General features: G+C 38.5%; 2 protein-coding genes across 13 annotated transcripts in view; one reads left to right on the top strand and one right to left on the bottom strand.

Moving 5' to 3' along the window:
* Positions 1-1,271, bottom strand: part of LOC126920113 (protein FAM8A1) — a 34,667-nt gene extending 33,396 nt beyond the window's left edge. The window contains exon 1 of the mRNA XM_050730072.1: positions 1,240-1,271. Coding sequence (XP_050586029.1) covers positions 1,240-1,256 — 17 coding nt within the window. The 5' untranslated portion in view covers positions 1,257-1,271. The remainder of the gene's footprint in view (positions 1-1,239) is intronic.
* A 43-nt stretch (positions 1,272-1,314) lies between these two features.
* Positions 1,315-22,267, top strand: part of LOC126920105 (5-hydroxytryptamine receptor 2A) — a 38,594-nt gene continuing 17,641 nt past the window's right edge. Inside the window, exons 1-4 of one of the 12 annotated variants that reach the window (XM_050730043.1) lie at positions 1,315-1,497; positions 2,300-2,843; positions 12,356-13,285; positions 13,416-13,707. In XM_050730043.1, coding sequence (XP_050586000.1) covers positions 12,926-13,285; positions 13,416-13,707 — 652 coding nt within the window. In that variant the 5' untranslated portion in view covers positions 1,315-1,497; positions 2,300-2,843; positions 12,356-12,925. Of the gene's footprint in view, positions 1,498-1,813; positions 2,844-12,228; positions 13,286-13,415; positions 13,708-22,267 lie in introns of those variants that run through there. The other 11 variants (XM_050730044.1, XM_050730040.1, XM_050730035.1 and 8 more) reach the window with 11 other exon arrangements.

Below are 22,267 nucleotides of genomic sequence, written 5' to 3'. Positions count from 1 at the left end.
TGCTGGAAGGAATTTTCGATAGTCTAGTTATATTGGTTGTGCTGCTCGAATATCCAGAGACGAATATCGTTTTCCAACTTAATATCAAACGTAATCCTGCCAAGAATGTCAATTCGTGAATTCGACGCGAGATTATCGACGATCGCGCGGTTACATTTTTCGATGTCATTTTTTTTTCTTTTTTTTTTTCTTACTAAAACTAATATAACAGATCGATAAAAACGAGGACGAAAATAAATTTGCTCCAAGCATATTCGATTTAAAAAATCTCCAAATGATTACGCGTACGATATTTTTCTTGCGATTTGTCCTTGTTGCAATCCAAATTTTTTATGAAATTAGTCAGGCAAAAGATTATTCTTTTACAAGGAAAATGTCATCTTACAGATGCTGGGAATTTTTATCAAAAGTACATAATTTTGAAAAAAAGAAAGAGAAACAGGAAACTTGGCGATTCTGCTCCGTATTAGCAAGAAAAAGAAAAAAGGACATTGTTGCCGGATGAAAGTACGAAGACTAAATCTAATTAAAATTAACATGCTTGAGAAGAAGACAACGAAGAAGATAAAGGGAAGCGTTAAAAATATTATAGGAGCAGAATAAACGAAAATTTTTTTAAAAAAGTATTATAAAAAGTTGGGAACGAGCGAGAAAATAGAAAAATGCGACGATTAAAATCCGGTTAATCAAACATGTCTTTTACTTCCTTGTCCAGGAAAATTCGTGAAAAAAGCAACCTGCAGAGAGAAATTTTTTCCCCTTATCAACGTAAAAATGCAAAACTGCTTTCAACGGGGTGAAAAATCGGGTATTCTCGTAGTTTGTTCATTAATTAACAATGAATCTCCATCTTCTGATTCATGAAGTAACAACATTATTATCCGTCCACAGCATATTAAATGCGATTGCAATATCGATTGCAAACAGTATCTCATCGCAATTATTGTAATATAAATATTATGATAATCAGTTGATATATTGTGTTATTAATGTTAAATACGTACTCCTACTGTATTATTTGTGCGTTAATTCTCGCATATTATAAATAAAAATCATTCGTATTAAAAATGACTTTTTGCATAAAACAAATATTGCACGTATACCTACGTATATTATGATACTAGTTTCCGAGTTCGATACCATTCATTCGCCATATTTATAATAAATATTTTAGAAAGCAAACAAGCCTGCGATATAAATTCTGATATACAGACATTTATCCATGATGATATTGCGAACCTTAGAGTGAAATCCATTGAAGCTGAGCGAACGAGTTTTGGCGCGCATCCCGGTCCCTCTCTCTGTCTTTCTCCCACCACAGGACGTAAGGCAACGCTACCTCTACCGAGTCGTCGCGCCTTCAGTATGATCCACGCGGCCAAACCTCGAGGATGCGTGTCTGAAAGAATATACATATTTTGACAGTAACCCTATCAAAAATATTACAATCGATATAAATTAATTCTCATCGACTCTGTGACTGTAGGAATGCGCCAAGTAACTATTGTTCCGCGTTCGTTTAATTTATACGTAATTACGTTCTTCAAAGTGAACTGATTTATGCCGATCGTCGATTCAAAATCACAAAAAATTCTTCCAAGATTTTTGAAACGTGTATCATTTAAGGAAATTTGTACGACTGTGTGAAAAATTTGAATCAATTTGTAATTTCGGGGTTTAAGTCGCGAAAGTTTAATGACGAATCTCCGCGTTCCCATCTCCCATTTCCTTTCGAAAATATTCGTGTTTCGAGAAACGATCCTTATTTCTCAGAAATGGGAACTCCAGGAAACTGATCTCTCGTAGCAGATCGCGATTTGTTTGATCCTTTATGCCGTTCTAAATCTTAATCTACGAGTAGTTTCTCTTATAAGGTTATACACGAGAGCACGAGTAACCAGCGAGTAATAATCGAGAAATATCGTTATCGGAGACGAAGAGGAATCGTTTTCGAAATTACCTGCATACCGGCGAGAACCAGTTCCAAGCAAAACGGGATAGGATTTCAGATTCTCACTGATCGTTCTAGATTCTAGATTACTTGTAAACACAGCGTGGCCACAGAATCCGCGTGACTCGCACGAGAGGAAAAGAAACGCGTAATTTGAATCCATTAAAAAGATCTAAAGATGGAAGGTACTGCGACGACATCTCGCGGGACAACTTCACGCGCGAATAGGCAATAACGAACTACATGCGTTAAAACCGATACTCTAATCAAGTAATTCGAACTGTTAATAAATAAATAGTTTCTATGAATACGTATATGTTACATCCGCGATTTCGATTGTTTTTGTAGAAAACTTCGAAGTTCTAGAAGTCGACATGTTGGAGTTAAACTTGCAACGATCGGTCGCCACTTGAACACTCACGATAACCCACTTGATTCTTAATGAAACCATTCAACGATTCCACTCACAGATTCATATCCTGGTCGAGGATTCGACCACGCTTTTCTCTATGATAAAACGAGAACGGTTCGACTGTCGATTTTATTAGTTGGACCTTTACCAATTTGAAATTTAAGACGACATCTTACCACCTCCAATTCCGAACGCTAACTGCCTGATGTTGGACACGAGGCGTAATTGTCGCACAAATCGTTTCAATATATCGATTATCGGGTATCGTTCGATTCGGTTAAAGAATCTCGCGGTGATTTCCCAGTGCTGTGAATACCATGAGTAACATTGACGTTCGAATCTTCGTTGGTACAGTGAAAACATCGAAGAAAATCACGATATCGTGAACGAAGAATTGTGCCATGACGAAAGAGAACACGAGCAGGAAGAAAACTGAAGAACTGGAGACGAGAATTGTAAAGAACTTGCTAAAAAATGTAGGTAAATTGTCTATCAAATGTTTCAGGTTAGGATAATTTGAAATTATGCAGCGATAATTTGAAATTAAGCCGTGTGTTCGTTCTTTCCGTATTTCACATTGACTTTTCCTGTTCCTTTCTGTATATAAGGTAATTCCGGAATTATGGAATAAACGATGAATCGAAAATAGAGAATAAAATTCTTCATGAAATGTTCCATTTTCAGGGAAAAATGTAGCCTGAAAATTTGCTTAGTATGTATATGCGAATTTGGCTAATACTCGACTGGACACGAACAAGCAATCAACAGGAGATTATTCTACGTGCAAAAATGGATAAAAAGCGAAGAATAAAATTTGTTCGTTTAAGGTTTCATTTTCCAGAAAATAGGATTTGTTCGCGTTTGGTCAAGAATTAACTTGGTACTTTCGTGTTCAGAAATATCTTCAAATTAGATGTATTTTTAAACCAGGATGGCTAAATTGAATGAATGCGGTAATGTTCGAATAAAATGAATAATATATTTTATTTTATTATTTTTATTTATAATTCACATAATATAGTATAGAGAAGAGTATGCTGATACATTATCGTTAAATGTAGGACTCTATTGATGTACGAAGAAATTCAATTAATTCTAAATCACGATTGAAATTCGGCCTTATCTATCCCTGGACTAAAATATCTTTCTATTCATCGTCCTATAATGGGATGCAGATTCTATCATAACGAAGTGCAGCACCGCGAAAATGAATCTGTTGCCCCTTTATAACTTAATCTGGCTCGGAAGTACAAGCAATTTATACCATCCCGTCGTTTATTTCTTTTTTGTTCTCTTGTTATCGATGGAAAAGCATAGCACTAAATCTGGTATGTTACTCTAGTAATTTTACGAAAACGTAGTTGTAGGCCCCATTACCAGAGGCGTTTCATTATAAATTTCTTTATGGGGGATCTCCTTTAATAAAAGTTTCATTAAAATCTCCCTCGGATAAAAGATAGATTTCCCCGGTGTAAAAGTCGAATTCAACTTTAACTACCGTTTCTTAAACAATAAAATAAAAATCTACGAAAAGATTGGCTTCTTGTCAGAATAAAATATAGAAATATAGGTGTATTTTTTAAATAGAAATGATAATTCAGTCTCTATGATTTGTAGTTCCTCCAACCTACCTGTATTCGATTTGTCTATTATTTGTATATATATTTAAAAATATGAAATCGCATAAACATATACAATTTAACGATCGTTAGTTGATACATTTTCTATCGATAAATTATCGCCGTTTTGTGCATCTTTATGCGCCACATGGTTTATCATCTTTGAAAAGAGTGAGGTTTTAAAAACGAAATATGTAGTTTTTTATTCGTTTCCAATAACGTTATTGCTGCACGGGCCGCGAAAGCGTATCGAAGGTCTGAACGGGGTTCACCGTGCCATCTCTGCTCGTAAAATATCACTATGTGATCGGTGATTGACGTTTTGATAGAATCTGTTTTTAGCGAAATGTGTTTCACATCAGCTCCTTGATTCCTGTTTTTCTCGTACATTCTTTGCTTTCACAGTTACTGAAATCAGGATTGTGTGAAAAAGGAAATAAATTTCTACAAAAATGGTAGCCATATAGTTTAATTCCTTTTTTGTTGCAGCGTAAGAAATTCAACTGAATTCTATTAAGCGCGCTTCATAAAATTGCATCATATCTCTTGGATGTTAGTGTCCCAGCAAAGATAATTTTCATTTCCCGTCGAGTTTTACATACCAGAAAATCTTTTATTATAATAAGATAAAAACTATCAGTTCTTCTCTCTAACATACAGTGAGTTTTATTCTTCAAAACTAAAACGTATAGGTATTTTCTAAACAGCATTTTTCAAATATAAATAATGGCAGGAGATAATGGAAATACCTTTTTCTCGTCGATGTTTCTTACCAGTTTAGGAATATATTTAACGGACTGTAATTTTGTCAAGCAGCATACATTAATTTTATCCAGAACTTTATATTCACGATCCGAATATAGCGTAACTCTCTGCGCTGGGAAATTTTTGCTAACACGAGAGAGATCTTTCCACAGCGCTTCACGTACACCTCGTAAAATTGTGGATAAAATTGTCCGTAAAGTCACAGATTTCGACGTCCAACAACTTTGAATTCATAAAACATACAATTAATCGTCTACAGTTTCCATTCACGTTAATTGTCATGGCTAATTACCTATATAATTAAATGAAACGTCGTGACTAATGACATTTTGATAAACTAGAACTGCTGGAATAAAACAGTGACATTGATAACAATTGTAAAAATTTGTTTGTTCATGAGTTTACTCCGTTTTGAAGCTTGTTAACTATTAGCGATGAAATCCGATATTTCCATAGACATTCTTTTCTCGTTTTTATCTAATCTTCGTATTTCATCCTCGGCTAATGTTTCATTTATTGTTCTTTTAGCATTGTATAGATGAATAAATTTCAAAATGAATTTTCTTCTCCAGTGAAGCGAAGAAAGGACGATTCTTTGTATAGCGATAGCGAGATCTACAAATGTTTTGCTTCGTACTGATTACTTAAGGTATCTCATTCTCGATTCGCTCGATTTGGGTTTCTAAAAAGGTTCCGTGCAGATTGGCATGGTATGTCAGTTAAAATCGAATAATAACGATAAAAAAAAGCAGAGGAAAAAGAATTCCCTTATGTTTAGTACGAGTCGAGTGACCTTTATCTTGTTAAAACATAGAACTTAATTAACGAGCATTTAATCTTCCAAAGAGAGTACGCGAAGAAACTTAACAAATAGATTCACGTATTAGGAATCGAGTGGCTTTCTATAAATAGCTGTTAAATTTGCAAATTTAAACTGAAATTTATTCTTCGAATTACATATAAAATGTAGACTCCAGCACCGTTACAATATTTCCCATCGTTTCGCTATATTCTGTTTGTTTCAGTTTTCCAACAATTCTAACAAATGCGTGTACCGTGTTTAGTTGTCAGATTGGTGCTAGTTAAAAAGGATAAATACCCGATAAATGAATAGGAAGAGATAGGAGGCAGGAACAGAATAATCCATCGTGACACGAAACTCTGTCATTGGCCTTAGTAACCTGCTCTGATGTGTATCATATCTCGTTATCGAGTCGTATTATTTTCCATGTAGTCCCGTTAACAAATTACATCCGTATCTCGTTCCCATCGGTCGATGTCCAATCAGCTAAATTCAAGCTTTGCCCCCTACATACAGCACTGACACAGAACGGCCGATGCACTTTGCTCGTGATAGCGCGTCTATTCGCAAGCCTGCATTTTTCTAGATCTACCACGATTCATCTCGTTTTCAATCACTTTGCGATCCTTTTCTTCTCTCGTGTAGAGTTATGAAAACCTTCGCTAAACATTTCTCTTTTAACAGCCAGTATTTTCGAGAAACGAATAAAGCACAGCTGAGAATTTTCCTACGGTATAATACAATTTAATCTACAATCGCAATCGATCTTTAAGAAATATTGCATGATTTTTATAAATCTTCGAGCTATTATAAAGACATGGTGGGATCCTTGTTGCCATTAATCATGATTTTATCTTCAATTTTAAACAGTGTTCATTCTGTTCGAACAAATGTCTGCTACTTATTTCACCATTGTTTCCAAATGTTACCTTTCCTAACGTTATTTCTCCTCTCGTCACGATCTTATAGAATTAATCAAAATTTTAACCGGTGGAGATGATCGTACGAGCAAGTTTCAGGCACTCGTCTGCGCGACGTCTGACAGTAAAGTAATAACATCGGGAATTCTCACAATTGGATACAGGGAATCGTAACGTGTACTATCTCGAGTTTAGCGCGCCGAACGAATTGACCAATGTTTTTGCAAAATTGGGAATCTTGTTTACGTCTATATTCATCGCCGCGATAATTACAAAGGTAATTAAACATGATGCACGAGATGCTGCGCGAGAAACGTTTACGAGGCGGGCAACTTGAAACGCGTTTCATAATTAGAAATTTCCAAGATGAGACGTTTAAGAACGCTTCATGGATCCTAGTCGGGAAAGCTCAAAGTGTATCGCCGGGAAATTGCAATCGTTGAACTAGTCCGTTAAAGTTGGCGAATCCTTTTTCTAGGGGTATTAGCGTTTAACTCTGCTTACTGATCGTACGAGAAACTTATTAAGAAATTTTTAAACATACGATAACATAGAAAATAAGAAATATTCCTTAGAGAGACGACGTCTCTAGTTGACTATCCGTGAGGCTTTGAGCGTATAAATTTTTTAGGATTTTCTACCTTTGGACATGCTTTTCCTACATGCTAGAACAATTTGTCGTCGTAGCAGACCGTAATTCTCGCGACGTTTGTCTCGAACTATATATGCAAGTGAAAAATGGTGTGAATGTAGAGAGAATAACTAAAGGAAAGGGAACACAATGCATCCTTTTGCTATCAGTAAGGCGAACGACGATGCTCGTTCAATTGAAATCGTTCCTCCGCTGTGATTCTTCTGGCTTTGAACGGAATCAGCGACAAAATGCTGTTTCATTTGGCAAACTATTTTAGGATTTTCAGCATGTTTCTTCGTATCTCTATCGAGAAAGCTGAATCTTCTCGTTTCTATAATTCTTATACGTATTTGCCGTATTTGCTTTCCTTTTCGTATTATATTTTGTATTATATATCTAGTATATTTGTGAGTGTATTATTACATTCTCAGGTAATTGCATTATATCTTCAAATGTCTATGTAGAATTATCTTTCTGCTTTTGATTGCTCTAAAACGTTACAGCACTTGCCTCGCTATTATTTTTCTTTCTTCACATTTGATTTTATTGTATACCAATGGCAACAATATTTCACCAAATTTTCCAACTCAACGCTGTACACCGTTTAATTGATTTCACTGGCTGGGCACGGCGTCGAACGAGGTTCCCGCTGACCATTCCGTTAACGTACAAATTAATGACAACGCGTCGATATGCCTCAGCGATTTATCGGTGCTCGATATTAACACGTGGCAGATAGACTCTAATGCAGAGATTTTGCCAACGGCGAATTCGTCGATTTCATTAGCGCGACGCGGTGTTTTTACGCCCCATATGCCTGACGATTTCACGCGTCTGTATATTTTAACGAGAATTGATAACCCAGCTAATGTTCTAACCGCACGGAAATTTCAGAAACTCGCGTGTTTGCGCCATTGCGGAAGAACTATAGTTCGTCGATGCATTGTTCGTGCCTGTTCCTCGTTCCTCGAGAGTAATCCTAGATTCAAATGCATTCGTCGGTTTAGAATGGAATATGTGTTTAAATGTTCTTTAGAGAGGATGAAATTGTGTGGCAGGATTATTGGAAAAAATGACAAATTTTCGTAGTTGAATATATCGATGAACGGAATTTTCATCGATACGGTTACTTTGATATTTCTACTTTAGTCTGATTATGGTTTTCAACATCGACCGTGCTGTTCACAATTAGAAACGCAACTTAAGCGTGAAACAGATAGGTTCGGATTCCCAGCTGATTTCCACAGAATCTGATCGCATTAATTGCTGGAGGACGCAACAGATACTAATTTGCGGAACGAAATGAACAGGTAATACAGTGAATGGAGGCTGAATAGAGGATTTTGCGGAAGGAGAGGGAAAAATTGCTGCCTTTAATAATTCTGGGTACTCATTTAATTGAATTAATACTATGTTAATAGATGCTTTTTATTCGGCGATTCTTATCGTATTAAATATACGAAAATTAAAGAGTATCATGACGAAATAAATATAACGAATATTATTATATTGAAAATGAAAAAAAATAACGGCCCTTTGACCGATAAATGTCGATATATATATTTTTCCTCAGGCTGAAGGATAAAAGATTTCAATCTCGATATAATCAATCTTCAATTTGCCTACTATTCAGAAAACTTTACATTCGAAACAAAGCACTTCTAATTAGACGCCTTGATTAACAGTAACTGAAAATGCCAACTCGAACAAGATCAAAGAAATAAAAAGGCGGTTGCCTCCCACTCCTGTTGTTTGCACCGCTAAGGGGAAGATCAAAGAATGTTTTATTTGTCTAGAAAAGAAAGCCAAAGAGTCCATAATCAGTCAAATATTTTTCGTAAGTTCTCGAAGAGATAATTAGAAGTGACGATAAGAATACATTTTGTTGCCTGATATTATTTTCATGTCTTTTTAATTAGCATTTATATATATATTCCATTTTATCATCTTGCATTCTCAAATTTCTTAATTATTGCCACTGAAATTAGCAGTGTTCATTAAAAGAGACCTTCTGATCACGAACAGACAACTTTTGTTGTTCCGAATGATGTGTACGAGACAATGGCTCGTGTTAAATTCGGGGATAAAGCTTTGTCAATCACTCGGATGAAGGAACAAAGGAGCGTTTCATAAAGGTTCCCATGGCGAAGCATCAATAAGGGTAGGATTACGCCGATGTGTAATTTATGCTTGTGTCTTTCCTTGGAGACAGCTAAAAGGAAGCATCGCCCTCGATAAAAAGACGCTTTTATATGAAATAAGAACGAAGAAATAGAAAGCTGAGACGAAATCTTCGTCGAGATTACACGATATTGCACGATCAATCTTTAACGAGGAGATTTCGACGAATAGATTTTCGGAGAATTTGGGGATCTAATCAAGGCATTCGTTGCTATCGTGCCGTGTCATTAATAGGAAAACGGTGATTTTAAGTTTCAGGAATGCCGAGGAAAGCGGAAGAGGAACGAAACAGCTTCTTCGATACAGAATTTCAAGAGATCCTTGGCTTAAAGCTTACGTTTCGTACTTTGATTAGTTTTTCCAATTTTTATATCTTCGTTTTCTATCCGTAAAATTAATCGATTGCTCGGACAATAGAAAAATTGTAGCGGCCAATAACATACAAAAATGAGGAAAAAACTTTCCGCGAAACGAGAAAACTTTGTAGGAAATCGTTGATTCAATCAAGACGACCACTATCTTGCTAAGATACTGTGCGAAATGAACCGCGAGCTCGCGAAACCAGTCTTCTCCACAAACAAAGCAACTTTCCGTCGTTACCAAGACATTTTCTCAAGTACCAAGTTGAAATATCGCGACTGATATTTGAGAAATGAGCCGTCGTCAAAGAGGCATGACTCTTGATATTTAGAGCATCCGTTCTCAATGGAGCACGAGTGAAACGCGAAAAGAAATGATCCGTACAGAATATGATCTACGAGCTTCTATGATTCACACTTTGATTAACGAGATGTATTTCTGGAAAAAATATTTCATGAGAGGTGTAATGTCTGGCCGGAGACGTTGATATGGTTACGTGTTAGATGTAAAAACGATTCGAATTTATATAATTAGAGTTACGTAAACGAAACCGAATGTCATATCTTCGTATCACCAGTGAATTCGTAAATGGAAGAGGCTGAAGTAAAAGATAAATCGTTTGGTAATTTATGATGTTAAAACACGTGACGTTAAATATGTCTTTTCAAGATTAATGCGAGTTGAGAATTTTTCAAAATCCTCGCTCTCCAAGCTCGATCTTAAACATTATTTATTCGCAATAAACGCATTAAAATCGCGTAAAATTTGCTCCAACACACTCGCACTGAATTTCGCACAAGCTTAAAACCTTGCACGATACTCCTGCTTTATAATCTCAAATCATATTTGGATACATATTTTCGTAAATTCTTTTCTCAGAATTCAACTGCGGTTCTAATAAAAATTCCTCGCATCATTTTCAATTATGTGTTCCTCCGTAAAGCATTACGGTTTTCAGGAAGGGGCTATTTATGGCAGAGGCAGGGGTTGCACTTCATCATGTTCCACATCTATCGTTATTAAACTTCATACATGGGATGTTTTAAAACTATGACAAGATATTTCAAAGAACAAGAGAAGGTCGTATTAGTCGACTTTCCACGGTAGTTATGCTATCGTACTAAATGCTTTCAGCATAAAACGCAAATTAGAAGAAGGTTTAAACATATTCTGTTTTTTACTGATACATAGTCGTTGATTGGAATTCTGTATTTCTGCCTCTCGTAGGATCGTACCTTGACTTATTGACATTAACTTGTTTCAGGAAACGAGCAAGAAATGCATTGTGTGAGAAGTTCGAGTCGTTTCTCGAGCGTGGATTGCTCGCGAGCGATTATTACAACCCTTAAGCGAATATTACAACTTATGTTAATTAGAAACAGTTTACACGTCATAACTAAGAGGCTAAATTCATCGCTAATAATTCCGAAGTTCGCGAAGAAGACACGGCTTTAGTTGAAATGTAGAAAATTAAACTCCGTGTTTACCCGTATAGATTGTGCATATATCATTTTCCAGTATCAAATATTGAAGCTCAGTACGCAATATTGTGTAATTCAACTTTGAAACTTTTCTCATTTAAAAAAGAAATTATTTATGCATTGTCATACTTTCGTTCGTTTTAAAATCGAAGAAAGAATGGCCGGATCCGTTTCTTTCGAAGAAAGTTGACTCGCTGAATTACACAGATACGAGGATCGATGCAGTGTCGATGAAGATAAACGCATAAAGAAAAAAAACAATATCTTCTTGGTACATCCAGCAAGGGTTTAACGAAATCCATAAATGGGGCGGCGTATTGTCGCGTATCACCAACCCTCCGCGAGCATGATTTATAGAGCGGATTTAGCCAAGATACATATCGACACCGATGTCACCTTAAGCTCGCCTTATTTCTGATCGATGCAATATTATTATATCCGCTTCGATCTTCGCCATGTTGCTCCCTGAATAAAAATTTGTCGTCTACATAACACACACACACAAAAAAAAAAATACTTCGTGACCGTGCATTTTTCTAGTATCCTTTCGCGTTTGTTTCTATTCTACGTTTCCATCGGTTTCCGAAGCTATCGGTTTGTATGTCGTAATCTCCGATAAATATTCTACTTGTACCATCGAGAATGACTTGGACATCTCGACGAAATCCGTGAAAAAATGATCGATCGATTACACGTCGCCTTTTGTCGTCTGCTATTCCTGCTTGAGACAATATTCTCTTCTTGCCACGATCACTAATTTAGCGATCGTTCCTTATGGCTCAACTAACGCATTCCTGCAATATTTTTATTCGAATCTGGTAGATAGAAACTTTGAAAAGAGTCGATAGAATTGCCAGGAACGCTTGAAATGCCACGTGCCCTCGAACGAGGTGGGAAAACAATCGAAGGGCCTTGGAAATAAAAAACCGAGGGCTATTCAATTTAAAAACATTCCCACTATCCGAAGCGACAAAGGTTGGCTTCTCGGTCCCAACGGATCAATGTCGGAAACAACCATTTCGATTTTGCCGTTGAAGCAACCCCGATCCAATTTTTCTTCTTCGCTGAATATATCTTTTTTCTTCTTTTCTTCATTTTTACAGATTCGGCTGGGGTTCACGGGGAAAGCGAGTTGTTGGACACGCGATCGAGCATCAGCTAATAATGCCGTGAACAATAAATCGATTCCTCCTGGGAGAGCTTGAAACTGTCATCATTTGTTCTAGGTAGAGAAGACGAAGGAGCAGGTCAAATAAAACCTAAAGCACGATCCCTGAACTCCAAAGTAGCGCAACGGGTCGTAAAGCGAGATCTGAAGAATCCATAAACTGACTGAGCTACGAAAATCGCCCTCCCGATAGCGCCGCTCTGCCGACGCCGCTGCCCCCGAATAAACGTCCACCACCATCGTGATCGCGTCTCCCCTTCGTGCTTCCTAGTCCTAATTCGATTCGCAAGCAACGCCAAGGACGGCCGCCTTTTCCGAAACGTGTCACGCTAACCTTCGTCAATTTTCATGTACACGTAACACGCGTATAGTATCGGCGCAGTAAAATTCTGGCTCAGTTTTATCTCGTCTCGTAACCGTTCGAAGCGCTGGTGAACGGCGAACCGTGATTTGAAAGAGTAATTATGCGGAATAGAAGACAAAACGGAGAATCGCGAGTGAAGAGAATCGCGAGACGTTGCTCGTTCGTGGACAAAGTGCCCTAGTTCGATGATGATTCGGTGTCTGTGAGACGTGATCTGTCGTTTGTCAAAGAACAGGTCGATGACGTTAGTACATGACGTACATGACGAATGTACACTGATCAACGAGATAACCCTCTGTTGATAAAATTTGCCGACGACATGGAGGGAAACCTGACAAGCTCCTGGGCGAGCAACTTAACTGCGATGCTGTACCAGCTGCCTTGTAACGATAGCTTCCTTGGATGCTTCGAGGAGTGTATGGTTGGCTCATCAGAATTCGATCATATGTGCACTGTGGAAAAGGAAACCTTCGCGTCATCGATGACACTGTTCTGTAAGCCCTGCGATTACTCCAACTGCGATGTGAACGTGTCGTTGGTTCTCAACGGCTTGGAAAACATCGAGGGTGTCTTTTTGTCCAGGTTACCGAAATTCAGAGACTGCAATGAGACGAATTTCGATGATCAGGTGAAAATTCAAGACGAGATTTAAATTTAGCTTGACTATAAAACTGCCGGTGAAAGAGTCCCGTTACTCGAAAAATTTCTCGCCGCTGAATTTTCCAATAACTCTTCTCTTTCTTTTGTTACGTTCACAGATTTTGGAATGCACGCCGGTGGAGAATGTAACGACAGACAACCTGACGATCTCTTGTTCGTACAGAACAAAATTAAGTTCGACGACGAGGGGCCGCCGTTTCGACTGGGGCTTTCTCTTCGTTGCAGTATTCATCGTGGCAGGTGGCTTGGGGAACATATTGGTCTGCCTGGCTGTGGGACTCGACAGAAGACTGCACAATGTCACCAATTACTTCCTTTTGTCTCTCGCCGTGGCCGATTTACTCGTTAGCCTGTTCGTAATGCCCTTAGGCGCGATCCCGGGATTCTTGGGTAAGTTTTTACACGAAATATCATAGCGCTGGGAATTTCTATTGTCTCGGTAGAATCTCGTTCAGAAATATACGCGGAAATTCGAAATATCAGTGCTTATTTTCATAGCAACGAATGTCCGAACAACAATTTCTAAGCAGCGTGACTTTAGCAACGGGATTACAGTATTTCCTTGCATTACATAAATACTGGACAATAAAAATTTTGCTTTGGAAACGAAGAAGTGTATCTTGCAGTTCGAGATATAGTCAAACGAATATCCCTCGTGGTTTTATTTTAAACGCTCTGAGTCTCGAGATCGTACACGATTGTACCATTTCCCATTTTCCCTCGCTAATCGAATTCGAACAGTGGAAAGCATTATCGGTGGTTTGGAACAGTGCCAACTTGCTGAAAACAAAGGAAATGCGATCAGTCGATTAAATCCAACTAATTAGAGCTCTGGCGAAGTTCTACGGCGGCCAGACTAGTTGATCCATTAGCAGGAAAATTTCTTATCATTTTTCCCTTATCCGAGTAGAATCTATTTTGCAATTTCGTATTGCAATAGGTAAAACTATTCGTTCGTAGAAAGGTACTTCTTCCGTATCCTAAAACGCTAACTTAACGAACAGTGAGAAGTCTGAAACAGAGAGTATTCAAGGAATTCCTAGCGCGTGTCCATCGATCGAAGCTCCCTTAGAGATTTAACAAATTGTCTTCCGATCGAATCGTTTCGAACCTTTCCTTAATCGTTTCGAGGATTCGTGAGAAAATCGGACAAATTACGAGTAGGGGAAGCACGGTTGAAACAAAGCATCGGGAAGTATACTTTCATTGCAATTTCGTCAACGAGCTTGAACAACTCTGATCGCCTTTCTTACGATCCTTTTCTTTTCGTTTACCCTTCGAATCGCGATACACTTTCAGAGCTTTTGATCCCTTTTACCGCTACTCGCAGAACGTTTCGTGTCGTTCACAGCCATAGTGAAAGTGATCGGCGATTGTGAAACAACGAGATAAAAACAACGGAAACGTCGAAAAAGCTGGAGAACACAGCGAAAGTTGAATAGTCGCGTTGCATAGACGTGAGAACGCAAACAAGTGGAATAAACTCGCTGAATATCGTTCTTAACGAAGCACGCAGGATCTATGGTACGTTTTAACGGGTTTTCCAGGCTATTCAAAAGTTCTTCGGGTTACGAGAAAGCGTGAAAGTTACAGCGAGAATAAAAGATTACGAAGCGATGAAAACCGATAACTCGAGTCGCCGACGGGGAAATTGAGGGCGAAGCTCAACGAAGAAATTCAACGCGTCTGTGAACTTTCGGCATTTTCGTCGAAAGAAATCGCTCAACCGTGTGCGTGTCAAGTACATATCTGCTCTAGAAATTTAGAAATTTATTTTCGATAATCACGTAGTCGTCGGGAAACTATGCGCTCGATTTTCCCGGGATTTTTTCGTACGAGGGAGAACGCCTGTATTCGACAGCGTTCTAATTCAAATCTTCAAACTGCTGACGAATGATTCTCGCTGAAGTTAACACCGTGAACGAAGAAGATGAAGGGAAAAATTTGATTTTCTAAATCTCCAAGTCCTTTTGCGATCCGACAAATGCAAACGATTCCACTCTCTGATTCGTACAATTCTACCTTGCATTGAAGCTTCGTCGGCAGTGAAAATCATCCCTTTTAACGAACGAAATCTGATAAAATCGAACAAAGCGCACGGGTTTAAGGAAGATTAGCGTATCATAGTCAGAGAATCTTCCGTTTCTACATCTTGAGATTTAAAGAAAAGCTTTTCCAGTCGAACGGTGACACAGCGCCGAAATTTATTCTCGCGGCAACTTATTCTCCGTAGCTTGAGGAAACAGCGAATATAGTCGACTGTGAAAATTCACTCACCGTTACGGAAGCGGAAAACGGACTGGTACAACTCGCGTTACAGTACGTCGCTTGCTCGCTCGGGATTCTGCCTCTCTCAGATTACATTTGCAACACGATCCACGGCCTGAATCGCGTGCTCTACGATGATAGAGACTCACAGAAACGAGAGACGATACGCGGAAGAAAGGATATGTAGAGACGAATATGCGGCACGGTTCGCACGCCACGGATCGCACCAGGTGATCAAGGTTGACGGAAAATGCCAGCTTTTCAGACTAAAACAACCATCCACGCCAACCTATTCCATTTCTCTTTCCGAACCAAACAGTTTCTATAAAGTTTCACGGTGCTAGCAATTGTAAAACGGTTCTCAGAAGATACGTATCTTCGAAACATTTCAAGCAGTCCACGAGAAAATCTATCGAGGGAACGCAATTCGAGAAATTTACTTGGAGGAGTAGCGGGATATCGCGTCAGATATACGTTTCCCGGAGGTATTTGTACTCATGAGAAACGATGAAAACTTCGGTAACCGTTGCACGATAAACGTCAAAATGAATACATAGATGTGCGAGACTCGCTGTGTCGCGAAATATATCGTTTCGTTGTTTCGGTAGGCTTATTGGGAAAAAGAAAGAGTCTAATTTTTTACCCATATGTTGAGGAAATTCCGAGTAAAAAATATTCGGTACATGCAGCAGCTTGATATTTCTTTCTTTGTTAACAAGTCGGATATGCCAACAAGATAGTTATAACCATGGTCTTGAGCATCTATTACCATCCATTATCGTTTACCATCTGGTGAACGTGTTGATGACCCATAAAGTTTTCCAGTTCGCCGGTATAAAACGGTATTGTGGAATTGCTCTGTAAACAGCGTAATGGCCAAACCGAGAATAAATGTTGCTTGAAAATTTGGATCACGTGCTTCGGTTCACTACAGTGCCGTATAAATCGCAATTAAGCACACACCTCGATCACACGATCGCCGAAATGCCACACATATATACACGATGGACGTTTTTCTTTGCTGGTAGTTGGAAAAACAAGATTAAATGTAGCGTACACGAAACGTACGCGATTTTTGATCATTTTCATCCGAAGCAAAATACGAAACATTTTCTGAGCGAAATTCAACGTTCCTGTACCTTGAAAATTAAAGCACGAACTACTCTCTCGTTTATTCTATTAAATATAACACAGATGTCATAGGGTCCGAGCAAACAGCGAGACACTCGATGCTCGCAAGTTCAAACACAGGTATCGTGCCAATGAAATCCCGGAAAATTTGTTTTCTCCAATTTTCTTTGTACTAGTTCTCTATTTGACCAAGACGATTTCGATCTCGGTCTTGATCCTTATCGAGGCACACGCGAATGCTCGGCCCGTGGCGGAAAACAGCGCGCTATCGGCAACACGGACGTATTCCCGCGCGGTATTTATCGTTTCCGCAGCATTTCGAGGAAGTTCGTGGGAACTTGATAAATGGACTTGTCAAAAAAAGGGGTAACCATGGTGAAAATGATCACCGTGGCGGCCACAATTGAGATATATTTCGTTTTTACAGGTGGACAGCTGGCCGATTCTTCGCCGTATCATTTTTTGCGCTTGTTATAAATGGAAATAAAATTCGCAACGATTAGCCAGCGAAGGTAAAATTGCCTCGAACCGTTCGATCATTCAGATTCATCTATTTGGATCTGATCCAACAAAATAGCCAATTCTCATTAAAAATATTTCTATCGTATTCCCATATTTTATTTGAACAGTTATTTTATTACAACAATTTTCTGCAATTGCAAGAATAAAGTATATTTTCGCGCGTCAAACATTTCTGAAATCTTTTCACGCCAAGTTATTTTCATCGATTTGAATTTCGAAAGTTCCCATGCTCTACGAGTTAGTTCGTAAACAGTGGCTGGCACAAGTTTCAATCATTTTAAGTCCTTTCAGAAAAGTCCCAGTTTTTGCTATTTATAGTACTATATCCACGAGCTTACGTCCAACTAACAAACACATCCAACGCGAAAAATCACGCATTCACAGGACGAAGTTGCCAAGTCCGTGGATTTGAAGCAATATGCGGTAGCGTGGCCATCGAGAACAGATTTACAGAACGTCCATAGTTAGAGCCCGACTGGTGATTCGTAGGAATTCTGAAACAGAGAAACGTCCAGGCTGACGCTGATTAAACCTGTCCACGGGTTGTGATTCAATGAAATCCTCGAAACGAGCCGTCAGTCGATGTTGGATCGCCCCGTTAAACGTGAGCGCAACTCCCCTTAGCGACTAAATGAAACGGGAAGAAAAGATCCGGACATTTTCAGAGATCCCAAAAGTCTTGCTACCTTTACGATTACCCGTTGTCCTTTAACCTTGATCCAACGCTAAACTTATTTCTATATAAGATAAATATAATTTATCGATCTACAAAAAGAACTTACTCGATCCCGAAATTTCTTCTGCTGGATCTGTCGATACGAAATTAATCTTAATTTTAAAATAAACACACGCTTGCGAATTCATAAATTGTGATATCTTCCACGAATATACATTTCACGCGCCGATAAATCTTGTTTCGCAAACTGAATGTTCTACGAATGGGCAGTAGGTACGCGCGCCTATATTTCCACGATTACGGCAGCTTCTCTTCTTTCACATTATTTCGGCTGAGAAAATGGTGTTCGACCGCAGTGCTTTCTATTGCCGGTAATTCGCAGCTACAACCCCGCTACATTATTTGCCGCGCATATTACGCGGCACGCTGCAAAAAGCTATTTCAATTTTTCCCGGCCGCCGAATAGGCGAGCCTTAAATACGCGCTTTATCACATATACACGTATCCACTACGTTTATCCACATGTCGCTGGGTAATATGATTTTTCTCGAATAAAACCGGGTTAGGAAATTTCGCCTCTGGGTTCTAATTACAGGGGAAAAAAGCAGGGCAAAAAGTTAAGAGGTTGTATACGCTGGGTAACGCAGCGTGATTTCTGAGTTTGTTGATTAATTAATCCCGATGTGGCTGCACGAATATTAGTCCCTTTTAAGCACCCTATACTCATTCTAGTAACGTCAGATTATGCGGCCTCGAATACTCGGGCTATACTCGGACTGCGGCGGCATTTCATTAAATATAATATTTAATTCTTTCTAGTATCGCCTCTGATCTTTGTCGTTTTTGCCTTTAACGTCACTTTGCCGTCGACTACGACTCTCTTGAATTTTGTTAAATACAACAGATACCAATTATTTCTAGGGTGCATTATCGCCAAAGCGACATTGTATTATACGATGAATCCTTCTGGTTAGCAACGTTTTAACTTTTCGCTGGAATTTCTCTTCCATCGTTAACTGGAACGATGACTGAAAGAGAGTCGAATCGTCTCTATCTTGCAGAAATTCTGCTCAAACGCGGTAATCGTATGAGCAACGTTCCTATGCGATGCAATTTGAGTCACAGCGTATTAGCATGAAATTTCACGATGGACGAACGTCACTCGGTCTCGCTGAACATATTCGATGCTAGGTTGTCATCATCTAGATTTGATGTTCGATGCTTGACCGTAATTAGAACTCTCTGATCAATTTAACTGGATACCAGCATCAACATGGTAAAGAATTCTCGCGTTGTTGAAAACTCTCATTGAACATCGAGAGAAATATATTTTATCGCAATTTAAACGATATTATCTCGATGATCTATTTCCAGTAATGGTACAATGTAATACATCTAAATGACAAAATGGCATTACCAACTGTTCCTCTGCAGCGCGACAAACTCATCCGCTAGTTGCAACCGCGTTAAAATTCACGAAACTGTGTGGGGTTTGGGAATGTGTTTGGTCGAATGTGTACATGTAGACTTTGTTCCGAACGTTTAGATAGGTTCGTCGTATGATTAAATGACCCAGTTTGAAAAAAGTTCGGTCGGTGCATTTCCTATGTATTGTTTCTGACCTGAAACTGTCTCTGCCGACGATATTATTTAGTTCGCTAGTTCTTCGCGAAGTGAATTCCATTTCAAAACCTTACATGTTCCTTTTCGTTTTTTGCGTCAATGTTAATAGATACAAAGCTCGTTTCTCTGAGATCACACGCATACCAACATCGATAAAGAAGCCTACTCTATTTTAAACTTACAACAACGACAGCCACTGTAATCGTTTTGTAAATTAATTCGACTATCGATTCTACTTTATAAATTCTCCAGAATTATCTCATTCGAGAACGAAGCACTGCAAACAGAGCTGTTAGCACAGGGTGCGGCTTTTAAGAAATTAAATAAACACTTCGTGTAACCACGGAAAACATCTTTGTTGAACTTTCAAATAAAGACGCGCAGCATCTGGCATCCATCCGGTTGAACGTTGTATCGTGACCATGAAACACTGCGGAACAGGTGTACAGGATGATTCGATTGATTCGATGCTCGCGCATCCATGCATACACACATGTCACATATAATTATATGTCTGAGCACATTACAGATACGTAAGTACAAGGCGAGCAGCAATGTACTGATTGAGTTTAACCACTCGAAGTTTCGCACGAAAATTAAATAGAGATAGTTGAATACTTTAACGATTAAAATTGTTTCAATAATTTTAATCATTTGGAATGTTTTTCAAGGGATTCAATCCTATTGGTTTTAGACGTTATATCTTTTTGAAGTAAATTCTAATTAAAATTCTAATATAGAGTTATTTGACTAATTTATTCGGAAACTTTTTCTCAATTAATATATCTAACAGCCCCTCCCCCTTTTAGTCGCGGTTGGATTTAGCCACACGAGCTCTCCATTTAGGAGATAATACGAGGACTGTGTAATGCGACAGTAATTACTGTATCACGCACAGTAGACTATTGTTGTGTCCGCTATAATGAGATCGTCGAGTTTACCACGGTTAAACCATGAAACAATGATTTAACATGCGAGTCGTTCGTCAAAGTTGTTGGCTAGGCTTTTTAATAAATAAACAATTATCAGTTGTATACGAAACGTTTCATGAAAATTTGAGAAATAATACAAAAGAACAGGGAATGGAATAATGTTCGCGTTTGAAGAGGATACATGCACGGATGAAACCCCCTGAGTTTCACTATAGTTGGATCTATTAAGAACGGGGATAATTTGCCATCATCTGGGGAGGCTGAAAAGGGTCTATGAAGATAAAAAGGGGAGCTGAAAGCTGCTGGGATATTTGGAGATTCGATACGAAATAGGCCTCGTCGAAGTCTCTGTTCCCTCTCTTTTTCAACTCGCTTCGATTATATCGACTACTTTGTACCAAGGACTTAGGTCCTGATCGTGTTTCACTGTTTGTCATTTTGCTTAGTGGATCACAGACTTCTAAATTCGAACGATTTGGAGAATACACTAATCGCTAACACTATAATCGTGTTAACTACTAGACCGAATTCTTCGTCATTTTATTACGTTATCAGACGGTTGATATTCTTATAATTCGTAATACCATGAAAAAGAGAAACACTGATTTCATTTACTGAACGAGATCGCATGCCATTCCGAACAGACTCCTTATCGAATTTCGAAAAATGGTGCTTATCAGAATGATTGTTACCTTTTTCCTTGAAAATATTAACGTTGCTTTCTTGGGAAACTTCCAAGAATTTTAAATTAATTTCTTTCTTCGCGCAACTCTTTATCATAGCATTAATCATGGAGATGGTGACAGAAAGATATAGCATCGGAAGAAAATCACTGGTATGAAATCAAATAGACGAATCTCGAATCTAGTGATCAACTTTTCAGGGGGATCGTGGAACAGACACGCGCTGATTTTACCCATTTACGATCCGTCCTTCTATAACCCAGCCAAAGAAAAGACGAGCTTCAATCCCGCGAAAAGAAACGCAGGAAAGCTGCGGGGCAAATCGATTTTGTTTGCTCGATAGGAGAAGGAACTAGTTCCGGTGGGATTCTCGATATGTCGAAATGGGAAATGGTGATTCTGTCGAAATCTAACGCCGCAAAATATCTGTGAAACATCGAGCCGAGCAAAGATACTGATTAACTTTTTTATACCTCGACGTTATAAATCGAAAAAATGACAAAAATACGAAAAATTCTTATTGTTAGTTTCATGTCAATTCCAGTCGCCAACAGGACTTCTTACGCCACATGATACTTTTTACTACATTTACCACATCTCGCTCTTTATCGTAGTAATGGAGCTGCAGTAAGAAAAACAATACTATTGCAAAGCGATCGATGATTTTTGTCTGTGTCTGTTGTAGCACTCTGATTTCATTCGCAAGAATTGTCCGTTGCATCATTCATTCGTTTTAGAACCGTCTCTCGTAGCATGCCTTGTGCTCTGTACGCTCTTAAGTGGAACGAGTCAGCGCATAGTCAGACGCGACAAAGAATCTAACCGAACCGTGACAACGACTCTCTGAATTCACACAAGAAAAAAAGTAAAAGAAATACATATATTCTTATCGATAGACAATAAATTATATACGATAGGTGATAAATTCTAAGGTACGAAATGTATCATTTGCAAGAACAATAGATGTCCACAACACTGGACTCAAATTTCCAACGATTTTTGAAGATCGTAGGAAATCTCTTTCGCGCGATTTATATCTTTACGTTCAAAATGCTATCACATCCTCTCGTGGTATCTCCACTTTCTAGAAAATTTGATCGATGTTGAAAATATCA

Source organism: Bombus affinis, chromosome 9, assembly GCF_024516045.1.
Source record: "Bombus affinis isolate iyBomAffi1 chromosome 9, iyBomAffi1.2, whole genome shotgun sequence".
Lineage (NCBI taxonomy): Eukaryota > Metazoa > Arthropoda > Insecta > Hymenoptera > Apidae > Bombus > Bombus affinis.
Note: the sequence above shows the minus strand (reverse complement) of the source record. Positions and strands in the feature narration are given on the sequence as shown.